The 16,611-nt window shown below is 37.8% G+C and overlaps 1 protein-coding gene across 2 annotated transcripts in view; it reads left to right on the top strand.

Moving 5' to 3' along the window:
* Positions 1 to 16,611, top strand: part of MYRIP (myosin VIIA and Rab interacting protein) — a 173,916-nt gene that overhangs the window by 114,038 nt on the left and 43,267 nt on the right. For both annotated transcript variants that reach the window (XM_053465992.1, XM_053465990.1), the window contains exons 4-6: positions 5,093 to 5,229; positions 8,388 to 8,468; positions 14,878 to 14,975. In XM_053465992.1, the coding sequence (XP_053321967.1) occupies positions 5,093 to 5,229; positions 8,388 to 8,468; positions 14,878 to 14,975 (316 nt within the window). The remainder of the gene's footprint in view (positions 1 to 5,092; positions 5,230 to 8,387; positions 8,469 to 14,877; positions 14,976 to 16,611) is intronic.

The raw sequence follows: 16,611 nt of genomic DNA, 5'->3' as shown, positions 1-16,611 counted from the left end.
TTCTATTGGTTACTATGGCTATAAAACAGATATTAAGACTTTGCACCAGAATAATGTTTTTTTACAAAACCGCCATAGTGTCTAGTCCACCTTACCAAGCTTGCATTCATAGAAACATAGAATTTTATGGCATATGAGAACCATTTGGCCCAAATAGTCTGCCTATATTTTTCTGCTGTGAAGTTTAGCATTGTCCCTTTTCATGATCCCCCTCCCACTTAGTCCCACTTCCGATGGGCCCAGTTTAAAATATTGACAGAACTTGATGCATATTCAGTTATACAAAAGATATTTTCCCATACATTTTAAGTAGCCATATATGTTGAAGCCCCCATACTTTTTGTAAAGTCACAGTGCAAATGCATTCAGAATTTGCAGATAACTACTGTTTGTTATAACGTTTAATTTGGTTAAAAGCTGCATAAAATCACAAATGAGGAAGAGCTAGCAAAGCGACAACCACAATGTAAAGATAATTTCTATGTACATTATTTACACGATTTTAAACATACAGACAGACAGACAGACAGACAGACCCATGTAGCTGCATTATACCTATACTGTGCATTCAGGGAAAAGAAAAAATGTTGGTGCGCTAAGCTAGTCTCAGGCTCAGATAATACAAATGTATAATATGATGCCTACCAAACAGTGTGAGCAAGCTATACTGTGCATTATTTAAAAATCTGCCAATAGATCATTACTACATCAGCCGAGTACTTGCTTCTGAAGTCTGTGACCCATTTGTATTATTACCAAACTGGATAAGTGGATTTATGTGATATATTATGTACATTGTGGGCAAATGCATATGAGGAGAGTCTAAAGAACCCCCCACAAGCTTTTGCAAGGTGGACATCGCGGAAATTTAAAGGGACCTCTCAGCTATTGTAGGCATTAAATTGCATATGATAGCTGGAGTGCTCCTTTACAGTGCTGTGAAAAGCTATTTACCCCTTCTGGATTTGTTCTATTTTTGCTTATTTGTCACATTTACATGTTTCAGACCATCCAACTAATTTATTTATATGACAAAGACAACGTGAGTAAACACAAAATGCAGCTTTTAAATGCTCATTTAATTTATGAAGGTACATAGTTATTAAAACCTATTTCATCCATGCGAAAAAGTAATTGCCCCCCCCAACCTAATAACTAGTTTTGCCGCTCTTGGCGGCAACAACTGCTATCAAACGTTTGTGATAACTGGCAATGAGTATTTTACATTGCCGTGGAGGAATTTTGGCCAACTGTTCTTGGCATAATTGTTTTAATTCAGCCACATTGGAGACTTTGCAAGCTTGAACTGCTGTTTTTAAGGTCATGCCACAGCATCTCTCTCCAAAATCTTAATTTTGTTTCTTTTGATCCATTCAGATGTGGACTAAACCAACTGCCCTTGAGCTTTAGATTACAAACAAACGGCTGGACAGAGAGCAGAATTCATGGTTCCATCAAGCAAGTCGCCCGGTTCCTAAACCAGCAAAGCAGTCCCAGACCATCACACTACCACTACCCTGTTTGACTGTTGATGTTGTAATTGTGAAATGCTTTGTTAGCTTTATGCCAGATGTAACGGTACCCATGTCTTCCAAAAAGTTCCACTTTGGACATCAGTCCACAGAATATTATCCCAAAAAGTCTTGAGGGTCATCACGATATTGTTTTCGCAAATGTGAGATGAGCCTTGTGTTCTTTTTGGTCAGCAGAGGGTTTCTCCTTGCAACTCTCCCATGAATACTATTTTTACACAGTATATTTCTTAATGTGGAATTATGAATTGACCCCTCTGCATTTGTAATAATGGCTCTCACTGTGGTTCCCTGGTGTACCAGAGCCTTACAAATGGCTTTATTACTCTTTCCAGACAGATAAATGACAGTGACTGTTTCTTATCTGTTCTTAAACTTCTTGTGGTATCCTATGTATGTTTTTGAGACTTTTTAGCCTACTTCACTTTGCAAGATATTAAGTTGATGTTTAGATTCAACAGAGCTGGCAGTAATAAAGCCTGGGTGTCTCTAGTGAAATGTAACAAATTATCAATTAAATTTGGTTAAAGGTTGATTTGGTAACTAAGTTATTTTTTCAAATAGGCCCAGGTAGGGTTTGATAGCTTTTTTTTCTTTCTATACATGAAATCATCATTTAAATACTGCATTTTGTGTTTACTTATACCTTTCTAACATTATTTAGTTTGATTATTTGAAACATTTAAGTGTGACAAAATATATTAAATGGGGAAGGGGACAAATACCTTTTCACCGCACTGTAAGTGACTAGAGTCAGGTAACCACAGTACTATTCGGGAACTAACCACTCATTTCACATGGCTTTCTTCATGAAATTACTTGGGGCTATGATTCGGAAATTATTGCACTGAAACATGTCAGCAGCAAAAAAGTAAGATGGATTATGCTAAAGTTGCTCGGAAGTGTGTATTTCTGTTATTCATAGAAATAGTAACCCAGAAATTACTCATTCACCTAACAAGACTTACAGATATCTTAATACACTAAAGCAAGTGGCATATCACTAATAGTTCTTCAGTTTGTAAATTTGTGAAGCAGTGACTTCCCTTTGCTTAGTTCTGTTAATCTAGAACTTATTAGCATTCATCTATATTTAGTTATGTTTAGCCAGTTCAATTTAGCAGGCTACGGGTTAACGACTCATCTCTTGATATTATATGTTTGCCTTGCAGACAAATTTCTCAAAGACATATTAATTGCAACTCCATTTCAGCTCAATTGTTTGGCCTAATTAGATGAGTTACAATACAAGAAAAACATAAAACATATTCCATGTGAGTAATGACCCCCGTCAGCCTTTTGCTGCAGCAGCTATTATACAGGTGGATTCAATAATGAATCACAATATGTGTTGTCTGATTATGATAAAATAACAATACAAAATAACGAAGCAAGAATGCATCATATCAGCACATTTGTAGAATATCAATTGAAATATTTAAATGCAATAAATTGGAAATGCATTCGCAAGACATAAAAGCAGTTACTATAGATTTTGAAAGATAAAAAAAGACATAGTGATGAGCCCCTGTGTCAACAGCAAAAAGGACAAGCATTGCACCAAACTCCTAAAAATATAACTAGAGAAAAAAAAGGGAAAAAAAGGCCTGCACTATTTTTTTTTTTTTTATTAATTACTTTATTGGTTAGAGAAGCGCAGTCAAACATGTTGGTATTAACGTGCATTATGACATCAATCAAATCGAGTGCAAGTATTTAGAAGAATAACATTGCATCGATACACTGGTAGAAAAAGTAATAAGACATTGAAAACTCATTAGCATCATATGGTTAATCCACTTAAGGGTGGGGATACCATAAACAACAGTACTGTTACTGTAGCACATATAAGAAGGAAGGGAAGACTGGCTCATCCATTATGGCTCATAACAAATTGAGCTAGCCATGGGAATTCACAATTTACAACACATGTACCACCAGGACTCTCCCAGCTCATTCCAAGACCCCCAAGTCGGAGCTTAACATTAATCCACGTACATGTACGGGGTGACGATGCAATGTGTTAGTGACAATGCCCGTACATGTACGTGGTAGCGTTATTTGCCGTTGATTGCAAGTGAGGCTGTCCAGGCAAACAAAAAAAAAGTTTTTCAAACCTTCCGATCACCGAGATCGGTGGTTTAAACAACAGACCAGTGATGCAAATCACCGATCTGTTAAACACGCCCCAGAGCCCGATGCAAATCGGGTTAGTGTCATTCCAGGCAGCCTCTTCATTGAGGCAAGCCTGCTATGCTCCAGAGGGGGGCTTTACAACCTCCCTCCTTAACCCCTTAAGGACAATAACCGTATTGTCCTTAAGGGGTTAAAACCCTGCAATGGGGCATAGACCCCTCAAAAGTTGAAGGTAATACCATTCTGTAGTGTTAAACGTACAAAAAAGCGAGTGACGTGTAGCCCTATCCAAGGTTGCAATATATGGTGACCAATGATTGAAAAATTGTTTAACTCTGCTCTCCTTATGGAGGATTGACTCAAGCCAATCCATACGAAATATAAATTGCAAGCGAGACAGGATCATTGCAAGTGATTGTGGTTGTTGGGATATCCATTGCGACGATATGGCTTGTTTATCCACTGCTGATAAGATAATGAGAAGGGGTTTGGCCTGAATCGCTCTTGGATGAATATTACGCGGAATCAAACCAAACACCGCCCATTCCTCTGTGAGTTGAAAATGCACACCCAGAGTTCCAGAAATATAAGCTTGTAAATCTTCCCAGAAGGGAACAATAGAGCTACATGTCCAAAGGCCATGAAAGAGGTCAGCATCTGGTAACTGACATTTTGGACATACTGAGTGTTCTGCAAGGCGCATCAAGATGCGGAGTTTAGGGGTAACATAGGCTTTATAGGATTCATAAGGGTATCCATTAAACATGTTGCTTATTAATAAAGAATAAAAAGTTTCCATCAGTACTATAAGAGTTCAATTTACCCTTGAGATGTATATATAATCTTAAATATGGTATCTTGACATGATTTAGAAAAATGTCTCAATTCTAGCAATTAGATTTGTTAACTTCTGCTGTAGTATCACTGGATCACTGAGTACAGGAATTAAGCCTTTGCATATAAGTACCCACACAATGGTAATATATATTGTCGCAATGGATATCCCAACATCCTTGGGTCAATGACTGAAACGTCGACTTGACTTTGAATAAAGAGAAATTGTTAATTTAAAGACCTGGAGTGCTGACCATCTTTTCAAAGTGCTTTATATGGAAACTGCTGGTTACTAGCACCAGGCTTGGGAAATTTGGAATGGTGTGCAATGGACTTTGTGAGTAAATGGATATATATATATATATATATATATATATATATAATCACACTCTCTTATTTGTGTGGTAACATTATTGTCCGAGATTACTTGTTAGCCAGCTATAGAATTTTTGTGCATTATTAGTCTTTATCATATAAGTAGTTGGCTGTTCTGTAAATTGGTGTACTGTCATTTTATTTAAAATTTATTTACCCTCTTACCCATTTATCAATGCTGCTTTGCCATTAACAACAATTTGTTTGGTTTTCAGGCTCCTGAGGACACAGTCTCTGGAATGGTACTATAATAACGTGAAAAGTCGTTTCAAGCGCTTTGGTAGTGCCAAGGTCCTGAAAAACTTGTACAGAAAGCATCGTTTGGAAAGTGGAGCTTGTGCCGACATTGCAGGTATGTCGTTTTTTTCCCTTTTCAACCTGTTATAATGTTGAAATGTTTGTCTGTTTGGTAGTTCTTGCACCTTATGTATTTGAGGAATCAATATATGAAATATCACAGGAGGGGGAACTACCCGGGATTAATTCTGCGCTTCAGTTTATAAACACACGGAAGCTCTTGGCAAGATGGAAAGTTTAAAATTAATTGGGTCACAACGTCAAATAACTCCCTAAATTCCACTACAAATTCTGGTTCTCAACTTAAGTCTCACAGCACCAATACAAAATTGTGTTAAAAAGTTATACTCTTCATCTAAACAAATTAAGAGGTAAGTCTAACATGTCAATAGCTGGACCCCTCAAGAATGCATAGTTAAGTACTTTGTGAGTACCAGAGATCTCATTAGACCGCTTGCTTGAGCTGGAGGATGCACAATGGCAAGGAGGGGGATTCTGCTGAATCCTCCCATGCATTTGTCAGCAAGGGAAACAATATTTTCAATGGGTACACTTAGCTATCATACATATTAAATTATATATGATGGCTACAGAAGAAAACACACCTTACATGATATTTAGGTGCTAAACTGCTCAATGGTTTATCAGGACTAGAGTACCCATTGCATTGTTTTTTTTACCTTGGTTTAGTGGAAGTGTAGTATTTTTTTTAATTATCTGAACATATTTAGTTGAATGGATCTCAAGGGCGGTTGGTTTGAGGTCAGGCACTTCCCAAGGGAAGTGCTGCAGTGTTCACCTGAATGGATTGAGAGCTATTTTCGTGTGAACACAAATTTACATTGGCCAGTTTACTCTTTTGCTGATTTTTGCCAGGAACCATATAACCTGTAGCATATAATCAAATTAATATTTGGTGTGACCACCATTTACCTTCAAAACAGTAATTCTTCTAGGTACACTTGCACAAAGTCATGGATTTTGTAGGCATATAGTAAGGTGTATGATTAAACAATCATACCAAAGAAGTTGTATTAATAAATAATTTAATATGTAAGTTGAAACGCAATCATTAACCAAAACAAAAACAGCTGTGTAGGAGGAATAAAACTAGAAGAGAAACAGTCAACCTCACAAACAAGTTGAGATTCCTGAAGACTTTAATGTTGAAAGTCATACACCATAACAAGACTGAGCACAGCAACAAAACACAACTTAGCTCTACTGCATAAGCAAGGTCTCTCGATGGCAAGAATTTCAAGGCAGACAGGGGTTTACAGATGTTCTGACCAAGCTCTTTTGAAGAAGCACATAGAAACAGGCAATGCTGAGGACCGTAAATGCAATGGTCGGCCAAGGAAGCTTAGTGAAGCAGATAAAAGATGCCTTTGCAATTGGAAGCAGTGCCATCGGGTCAGCATTAGCGAAAACTGTGGGTCCCTGATACACCCATCTACTGTCCGGAGAAGTCTGGAAAGTTGTCTTTATGTAAGACTTGAGGCCAGATAGCCATACCTCTGATGTGGAAACAAGGCCAAGCAGCTATTCATGAAAACAGAGGCACTTTGAACCATGGTGGAGGTTTCTTGCAGGCCTGTGGTTGCATTTATGCAAATGCAGTTGTGGATTAGGTCAGAATAAATGTTCTCCTCAATTCTGAGAAGTACAGGCAGAAATCCACCATGCAGTACCATCAGGGAGGTATCTAATTGGCAGCCAACTTCATTACAGAACTACCTTTTGCATAAAGAAGAACACGGAGTCTTGGAAGTGATGGTATGGCCTGCACAGAGCCCTGATCTCAACATAGAGTCTGTCTGGGATTACATGAAGAGAGAGAAGCAATTAAGGCTTCCTAAATCCACAGAAGAACTGTGGTTAGTTCTCCAAGATGTTTGGAACAACCTACCTGCCGAGTTCTTTAGAAAATGTCCAATTGTTGAAAAAGGGTGTAGTTGTTATTTGACAAATATGCACACCCTAAAAAGAATAAGGCATACACATTCAGATTTGTGGGTTGCTTCTAGAATAATAAAGACCAATAAGTATACAAAATAAAGTAAGAATTCAGAGCATACTCAGCGAATACCATGCCAAAACCCACTTCCCATTAAGCCAGTACAATAGGAGGAGGACACAGCTTGGATATGGATGCTTGGATAGGGATGAGTAGTTAAGGTCTAGATCAGGGATGGGGAACAGCCTGCCCGTGGGCTGTATAAGGCCCGCGAAATCATTAGCAACCGCCGTCGTGGGGTTCGCAACTGTGACCGGGCACACCACTCTATGGGGCCTGGGTGACCCTGCGATCACTTCCGCACGGGCTCACTGCTTACCTGTGTCTTTTGTACTGCCAACGGAATGCTGGAACCCAGCAGTATCATGTTACATTATATCACATGACCCTGCTGTGTTCCTGCGTCAGGGTCAGAAGTTAGAAATTGATTCTGGAAGGTATGGGAAGCCAAAGGAGTGATTGGCAAAGTATAGCAGCAGACGAGGAACGGTGACAGAGAAAGAGTAATCTAGTGTAGTGTTGAGGATGGATTGAAGCGGTGAGGCGGGAGAGAGGGAGACCAGTTAGTAGGGAGTTGCAATAGTCCAGACGGGTTATCACAAGGGAGTGGAGTAATATTTTTGTTGCTTCTTGTATGAGGAATGGGCGAATTCTGAAGATGTTGTTCAGGTAAAGGCATCAGGTGAGGGAATGAATAGGAGGGATGAAGGAGAGTGTAACACCAAGGCCGCGAACTTGGTCTGTCGGATAGTGGAGTATCCCGTTGTATTGATAGTGGAGTATTCCCATTCTGCCCTGCATTTATTTGACTGCAAACACACAAGGGAACCTGGTGTGCCTTGTATCCAGCCATAGTAAGAGTGTCAATTGAATACCTATTATAAGCACACACTCTATATAAATGTATACACACAAACACATATACAGCATGCTGCAACAGACATTCCTCACTAATAAGCTGGCAGGTTTATAAAAATTAAATAAGAAGACACTGTATATACCATGAGGTCTTGAGACTCATTCTGTTTCATTCACCAAACTTCAGGGTACAGGGGCAAACCTCTACAAGACCACAAAATACACTTTTCACTTGACCTTTGTTATTTTTTTATTTTTTTGTGAAACCTTTTTTGTGGTACGTTAAAATGAAATATTTTTTTCTTATTAAAATGGTAATATTTTGAACTTTTTCACAGAAGGAAATTTTATCGATGAAAGCTTAGAGAATGAAGGAAGCATATGTGGAAGTGACTCCACGTTCTACAGACAAACACAAGGTAACCTTTACTTGTTTAAAAAGTTGTAAATACATTTCTAAAGGGTAATCAAAATACAGTGAAATATTTATCCTCTGTGATGCTTGCACAACACAAGCACATATCCTCTTTACCTCCATTCCACTTATGATTAATTATGATTAAGGAAAATGTACTTAATTATTTCTGAGAAGGGTTTGGACATTCAGCAGTAGTAGAATTTATATTTCTAATACTGCATTTAGTTACAAAAGTGTTACAAAATTAGCAGGGTATGTGGCACACCACCTTTAAGGGAAATTATAACGCAAACAAATTATAATAGCGGATCAAAATAACAACTAGTTACCCTTTTCCCCTAAATACCTGAAACATATACTACATATTTATGTGGGCATGTTTAAATTCCTATACTGTGTGTTCAATACTCCTCTTACTTGAAATCGGCCCCAGATAGCTTCTGCGCTTTGAGGAAAACCATGGCAATTCATTCCATTTGACTTTTGACTTTCCACTTGACACCGGGTGAAAATCAGTGGTTTATAAATGTGTAAATCCTCTTTATTCTTTTTATAGATTATTTTATGCTCACTTTTCTGGGGTGTTTTGTTTATTTGGAAATACTGAGAATAATAGTTGTTCAACTACGGCCAAAGATCTGCCTTTTCAACAGCCCTGGCCTAAATAAATGTTAACCTTATGTCACAATGGTTAAATTAAAAAAGCTGTAAGGCATTTTGCTATAACTGAGAAATATTAACGATAGCGTTTGGGCCAAGCAGTACAGTTCTTGGAAAAGCAGAGCAAGAGAGAGCATGGAATAACCACTGAATAATAAATGATAATTTCAACTGCCAGGGGGTGCAGAAGGAGAAGAGGGCCCTGGCCTGGCAAGCTTGCAATGTATTAGGTGGTTGAGGGGCAATGAGACAGAGAGGGTCTGCTTGAGGGTGATTTAACTGTAGTGAAGGGAATTGGGAGAAGTCAGTGGCTTGGGGCTCTCAAAAATGGGAATGCCGGATGTTTTCTTTAGAATACAGTTTAAGGTTATTAGAAAGGGCTTCTTTAAATAGGTGGAGTTTTAGTGCATGTTTAACGTTAGTAGTAGGCAGTTTAACAAAAAATACTTGGAATTCTAGAAAATAGGTACAGCACAGGTACAATCCTAGAAATGTTGGAGTTAGAAGAAATGGTAACGTTAGACAGAAGTTGTGGAACGAACAAAGAGGGGAGTAATTGGATGTCACAGGAGAGGTGGAACAAAAGGTACCTCAGTAATCAAGATGTCTACATAACACTTGACATGATGGACAGGTCAGAATTTTGTGAAAATGGTAAATTTGTGAAAATCTCCTCTTGCACCTGTATGCAACAGGCTTTGTCCGTAGTTTAGAATTCAGTGTAAATTATGAGAATGGCCTTCTCTAGAATGTGACCGGTCTAACAGTATGGTTATTAAATGTTTAGAAAGTATGCATTGATAAGTAAATATAATAAAATATGATACAATATGATACACAGGGTAGTAAGGATACTTACAGAGCTTTGTAATATGCTCTGTAGAGCTCTCAAACCTTTTAGCATTCACCAATAAAAAAAGCTTTGTGAATGAATGTACTCAATCAGAAGAATATGTCTAAACTTCATTAAAAAGTACAAGGCCTACAGAGAACATACTATACATTTAATATAAACCAAAACAGTTCAATTATATAATTTGTTGCATACGTAGATTATAATAAAAAAAAAAAGAAAAAACACTGTCCTGCTTTGTCATATGTATAACAATACAAATATGATATTGTTATCAATGTTCCTGTGTCTGGTAAATAAATCAATAAATTAAAACAATTTAGGTGCATAGTTGAAGAAGAGCATGAATCTCTTTTTATTTTACAGGACATTATTATTTTATTGTTAAATAGTATTGATAAGTAGCAAGGTAGTGACATATGAACATGCAATATGAGTTAATTTATATGACTATTTTAACTTACGGAACACAGTTATTCAGATACTGAGCTACTATTTACATACATTAACATTGACTATGCTGGCTAAGGTCACAAAGAAGAAATACACAGAGCGGCTCTAGGTTTTTGGGACCCCAAGCAAAACATCATATGCTCTATAATCTTGAAACTAATCCCCTACTGATGCTTAAGGATCAGTAACCTGCTATTGTCCAGCAACTCTGTCCTTTTTAATTGGTTCTGTAACAAAATATAAAAATGCCTTTAATAAATAAATGAAAACTACCTACAGTGAAGGAAAAAATATTTGATCCCCTGCTGATTTTGTACGTTTGCCCACTGACAAAGACATGATCAGTCTATAATGTTATTTGAGCAGAATAACAACAAAAATACCAGAATAACGCATTTCAAATAAGTTATAAATTGATTTGCATTTTACTCAGTGAAATAAGTATTTGACTTCTTTGCAAAACATGACTTACTACTTGGTGGCAAAAATACCACTCGTCTTATATACAAGGTCGTCTTATAATCATGAGCCTTATTTTAATAAGTAAACTATTTTAATGGTAGGTTTGTTTGCTTTTATTGGACAATAATTTAGTTTTAGCATAAGATACGAGAGGATCAACCTCCCTTTATAAAATCCAAACCAATATTAAAATAGGATATACAGGCAGACATTAGTGGCTGTGTATGGGTCAGGGAATATTCTATACTTGTGTGTTCTCCTCTGGCATTCAACAGTTTACTCAATTTTTTTTATTGAATTATATTAAAAGACATATGTGGACAGTAAACCATTTCAATTTTATGGTTTTTATTTGCAAATTTTAGGAATTTTTAGAAGGGAAGGGGAAATAACGAAGTCTATTGAGAAGAGGGTGTAGGCTTCCATTTAGGTGATTACTTTCCATTGTAAAGTTGTATCACGGCTATCCTGGACCTTGATGGCTCCTGCTGTTGGCAAGTTCTGCAGCACAGAAAGCAGCAAAGGAGCTTCTGAAAGATGAATCGTAATGTTGATTTAATCTTGCTGCTCAGAAATGAGATGTCTTCAGGTTCCTGGGGTATATAGTACACAGTCACAGCATTGCTGAAGCTTACTTTACGTTTCTTGTTTTTGGTTACGTTTTCACTGTGCTGCTTCTGGTTTTCCTTTAGATGAGACGTGCACAGGCTCCGGGATGGTTTTCTTGTGCCTTTTTGTGACTTTTCTATTTGGTGCAAATGTCTTTGACAACAGTCTCACCTGTTGCCGTATTTTCAGGAGAAATTTCTCAGTGGCTTCTTCCATTTTTTTAGCTTGGTCTTGCTTGATGTTGTGAGCCAGGTTATGCCTCAAGGGAAATAGTGGCATTGGTGGCTGGTATCCATATTTGCATTTCATTTTTGGTGAAGACTTCTGTATGGTTGCAGATTCTTGCCTTTTAGAATTTAACAGAGAAGATGTGTACATCTCTAAAGCTGACATCACAGCCCAGAGCAGCACAATTACTGATGGGATTGCCACAAGGGCACATTCAATGTGTTGCCAGAGAGCACATTCATCTACCAGATCAGGAAATCTCTAAATAGAAGATAAGATAGAGCTGTCAGTACTGCCCACAAGACTAATGTAGTCTTCTAAAGCCAATCATTTTGCATGACTTTTTTAAGTATTAACTATTGCAACTTAATGTTTTCTTTATTGAAAAATACAATCAAGAGAGCCTTTATCACTATATATATATATATATATATATATATATATATATATATATATATATATACATTAACAGGCTTAACCTGAGTGAGGAATGTTTCCCACTTATTTTGTCCCTTCTTTCTTTAATGGGTTAATTGGGGAAGCATCTTAATTTGGTCATATGGTAACACTATTTTTTCCTATATATAACAATTTAAAATAAACTATTAAAGCCATGCCTTACCAGTGTTAGACAGCAACAAAATCAGGTTATAAAACTACATTATGTGTGAGCCTGAGATAATCTATTCGTATCACAATTCTGCTGTTTTTGGATTGTTTTGTTCTGGATAGTTTTCTTTGAAAGATAAAAACATGATATTTAAGGTTACTTACCATCACAAAAGGTTCTTGACTGAGACAGAAAAGGTTTACAAAGAAAATTATCGAAGTGACCTGCATTGTCATTGCTTTCACTTAGAAGTGATTTTGAGAGACACCAGTTCATCATTATGTTGCAAAATGATGCCTCCATCACAAAGGAATTGTCATAGAACATTAAGACTAGCCTGCCTTAAAGGGCCGCGCCGTTCACCCTGTAGTTACACCACTGGTAGTACTGTAAGCTTTTTATCCCATCCTCTCTCTTCTTTTTGCTTTCTTTTGACTTTGGGTACTGTAAGCTTTATTGTATAACTATATATACATTTTCATGGAGCAACACGGAAAGCTAATTCATTGAAACTCCACGTATTTCTTCATGCTATGTCTTATTCAGTATTGTCATCTGCAAATGTAATAAAACTGTAAATAAACCCCCCAAAATTGCACATTATTTCAATGAGGATTCATTTGCCAATCACCAGTGTACATTTTACCTTGGTTCACTTTTATGCTGACATAATATTGTTATTGCTAGGAAGGCTTATCAAACATATCCCTTACGAAAAATTACTGCAGTTTTTTCTGAAGTAATACTGCAGTTTTTTGGACATGAAAAAACTGCAATACTGCACGTTTACTGCAGTATTACTGCACATTTACTGCAGTATTACTGCACATTTACTGCACTTTTTTTTTTATATTGCAAACCTACAGTTGTACTTCAAAGTACTGTAGCTTTATTGCATTTGTACTTCCGTACAAAAATAACTGCAGTACAACTGCAGTACAGTGAAGTAAAACTGTAGTAAATGTGCGGTAATACTGCAGTAAAAGTGCAGTATTGCAGTTTTTTCATGTCCAAAAAACTGCAGCATTACTTCAGAAAAACTGCAGTATTTTTTTTGTAAGGGATGATTCGAAATCTTTTCGAATATTGACATTTAAAATTCTGGCACTATTAACCCCTTCAGGACTGGGGGTATTTTACCTTGTTTGCACTAGAGCCAGTGCAATTTTTGTTATGTCTTCTTTTAACTGTGATTGCCCACTAACTCATTTAGTGCACCCACCCACACACACACATATAAATTATTTTTTTCAGCACAAGTATATATATATATATATATCATCATTTAGAATGAAAAATATCTTAAAATGTGGGGAAAATTAGGATGAAAAGGAAAAATTTCACAGTTTGACCTATAAAAACTATATTCAACAAGTGCAAATGGGGAAAAAACCCTCCAAGTGTATTTAGGTATTTGTCCTGTTTCGGGAAAGTACTCATATGCCTGGTATTTTCATGTGCATAGGTTTTTCTAAACAAGATTTTTGTAAAATGTGGTGTGCTGGGAGTTGTGCCCCAATAGGAGCCAGAAATACCTGTAGTTGTAAGGGATATTGTAACCACCATACCGATATATCTTGAAATAAAGACACCACCACTTATTGTTGGAATAAACAGGCCGTGGACTTTTATTTAGCCTAACATAAACGTATTGTTTAAGCAATAAGACTTTGTAACGGAAAATCTTGGCCCAAACCCAGACTTTTGTGCGGCAAATCACTTAACAGCGCGAGTGCCCCTAGCATTTTCAAAGTTAGATAACCTAGCAGAATTTTGTTTTTGAATTGTGGCCATATAAACCCTAAATCATACTTCCATTGTCTTGTATGATTACTTTTGCAGCAATAAGATTATGCATGGTTATTAAACTCTATTGTTTACAGCTTTAAATGTAAAATACATATTTCTGGCTTAAGATCTAGCGACAGATTTTATATTTTTTATTAGTTCGATTACCATCTTCCATAGTTGAGCAACCTTAAAACATTCCCACCATATATGTAAGTAGGTTCCCTCTTTGTCTTTATATCTCAAACATATCTTATTCTCAGTGTAGAGAATTTAACTAATTTAGAGGGAAGCATATACAAGTTATTAATTAATTTATAATGGGTCTCAATTAGTGACAAGGAGTGTACTCCTTGTCGACACATCCAAGCATATGTTTGGTGACAGAAACACTTTAAGGTTCTATAATACATATAATATATATATATAAATAACGGAACAATGTGTTTTGTTTCAATTAGTGGATTCATTGTTTATTCTCTGTTCACCTGATAGCAAATAGCTGAATCCTTTTGAAGTGTATTATAGTCATACTGAAGTGTGACTGGTGGAAAAATAAGTACCGCTAGATATTATTATATTTTACAACAAATAAAAAAATAAAGTCAGTCACAGATTTTTGTGTTGAGGGTGCAACGATAATTTTTTTGGTAGCCATGTAAAACATACAAAAAAAAGGCTTGCTTCCAGTTTGATTCTACAATTGTGTCTGCAAAACAATATTTTTTTTTTACTTTTTGTATGCAGGGCACAGTATGATGGACACCCTTTCAGTTGCTCTACGTGTGGCAGAAGAAGCTGTAGAGGAAGCAATTGCCAAAGCTGAATCCTACGGTGAAAGCCTGGTGAGCCAAAAAAGCAGTTCTCGTAAAAGGTTTTAAAACAGCTGCATATTATGTTTTCTAGTCTACTAGAAAAAACATCCTAACCTGTCATATTGTCTTGTGGTCAACAGTAGAATTGCTATGCTTCAATCACCTATGTCGACACTCAGACTAATTAATGTCTATGGAAGAAAGGACTTAATTATACAAGCAGGGCATTTTGCTTGGCATAAAGAATCAGCTCAGTGTGGTGGTGGAGCCGGAAAAGTCATCCACATCAGAACTGACAACAATAGTAGCCTCTAGGTCTGCAGATACAGGAAGTTAATTGTAATTAAATAAAATAAAAGCTATATTACTTGTATATGGCACTGTATTTTATGATTGCCAAAAAAAAAATCACAATGAAACTATTTTAGATGACTCATTCTTTTAGAAACAAATAATCTTGAAAGGTCACTTGAAAAGCACTGTTAATTAAACGAGCCAAAAAGACTCACATGTTGTATTTTGACAGCTGCACCCTAACATGATCTCTACTTACTTTACTCCCATCCTGCTTAAATAGGTAAAACAAAAATCAATAAAAAAAATCAATAGCAGCATTTCCATATATTCAGTGTATTTAATAACCATGGAAACTATATCTCATTCTTTGTTAAAAAAAAAAAAAAAAAAAGGGTGTGACGGGGGACGCCTTGTTCCCCCGACTGGGTACTTCCGTCAGACACTGCTTCCTCCTGCCAGGACACCCCTTCAGTGCCAGACAGAACCAGCGTTGTAGGGAGAAGGGGTTAATCGTTGGCAGGGCCGGCCCAAGACTTAATGCCGCCTGGGGCGAAGTTTAAAATGTCGCCCCCGACGCTGGGGGGGTGGCATTTTAAACTTCGCCGACGCCATTATCTCGCCGCAGAGGAGAGAGAGAGGGGCGCCGAGCGGGTAAGCGAAAACCACTCGGCGCCCCTCTCTCTCCTCCGCTTAAAAAAAAAGCGCTTGGGGCGGCAATTGCCCCAGTCGGCTCCATTGTAGGGCCGGCCCTGATCGTTGGTGTCCTGGCAGGAGGAAGAAACATTTGGCGGGAGTACCCAGTAGGGGTACAGAGCGTCCTGTCACTTTTGTGGCAGCAGTGGGATTAATTCCTAGTCTGAGGGACATTCCTAACCACCACCGGAACCTATCAGGAAAGGGAACGGGAGCAGAGCCGCCTGGTCGGCGCTTGTCCCGGTACGTGACCAACCCTCCGGTGGAGGTGATCCTCGTCGTGATTGCAGAGGTGGATTGCCTCTGAATTACAGTGTATGAGTGGTGTGCGCAAGGGCTGTTTGATCTTGAAAAACAGCCTGTCCCATAGACTGTGGTAGTGGATGGGACTGCAATCTCCACTGGCACCAGCCCAGCAGAAGAGCTGGCATCAGAGCAGGAGCACCAGGGAGAGGATGCAGACTGCATTACTCCCCAGGGGCTGAGTGAGTGCCTGGGAGATGGCGCAGCCTGCACTTTTCTCCAGCATCAGGTATGTTCATCAGGAGAGGCAGAAGATGGCCAGGTGAGTGCAGGGGCAATTGGGCTAGGAGACCAATTGGGACTGGTTGGACTGACTAACTTCGCGGTCAACTCATCTGGGGTCTCCTCCTGTGTTAGTCTCCTTGCAAAGGGG

This window comes from Spea bombifrons, chromosome 5 (genome assembly GCF_027358695.1).
Source record: "Spea bombifrons isolate aSpeBom1 chromosome 5, aSpeBom1.2.pri, whole genome shotgun sequence".
NCBI classification, from domain to species: domain Eukaryota; kingdom Metazoa; phylum Chordata; class Amphibia; order Anura; family Pelobatidae; genus Spea; species Spea bombifrons.
The sequence above is the reverse complement of the archived record's forward strand: the minus strand, read 5'-3'. Positions and strand labels throughout refer to the sequence as shown.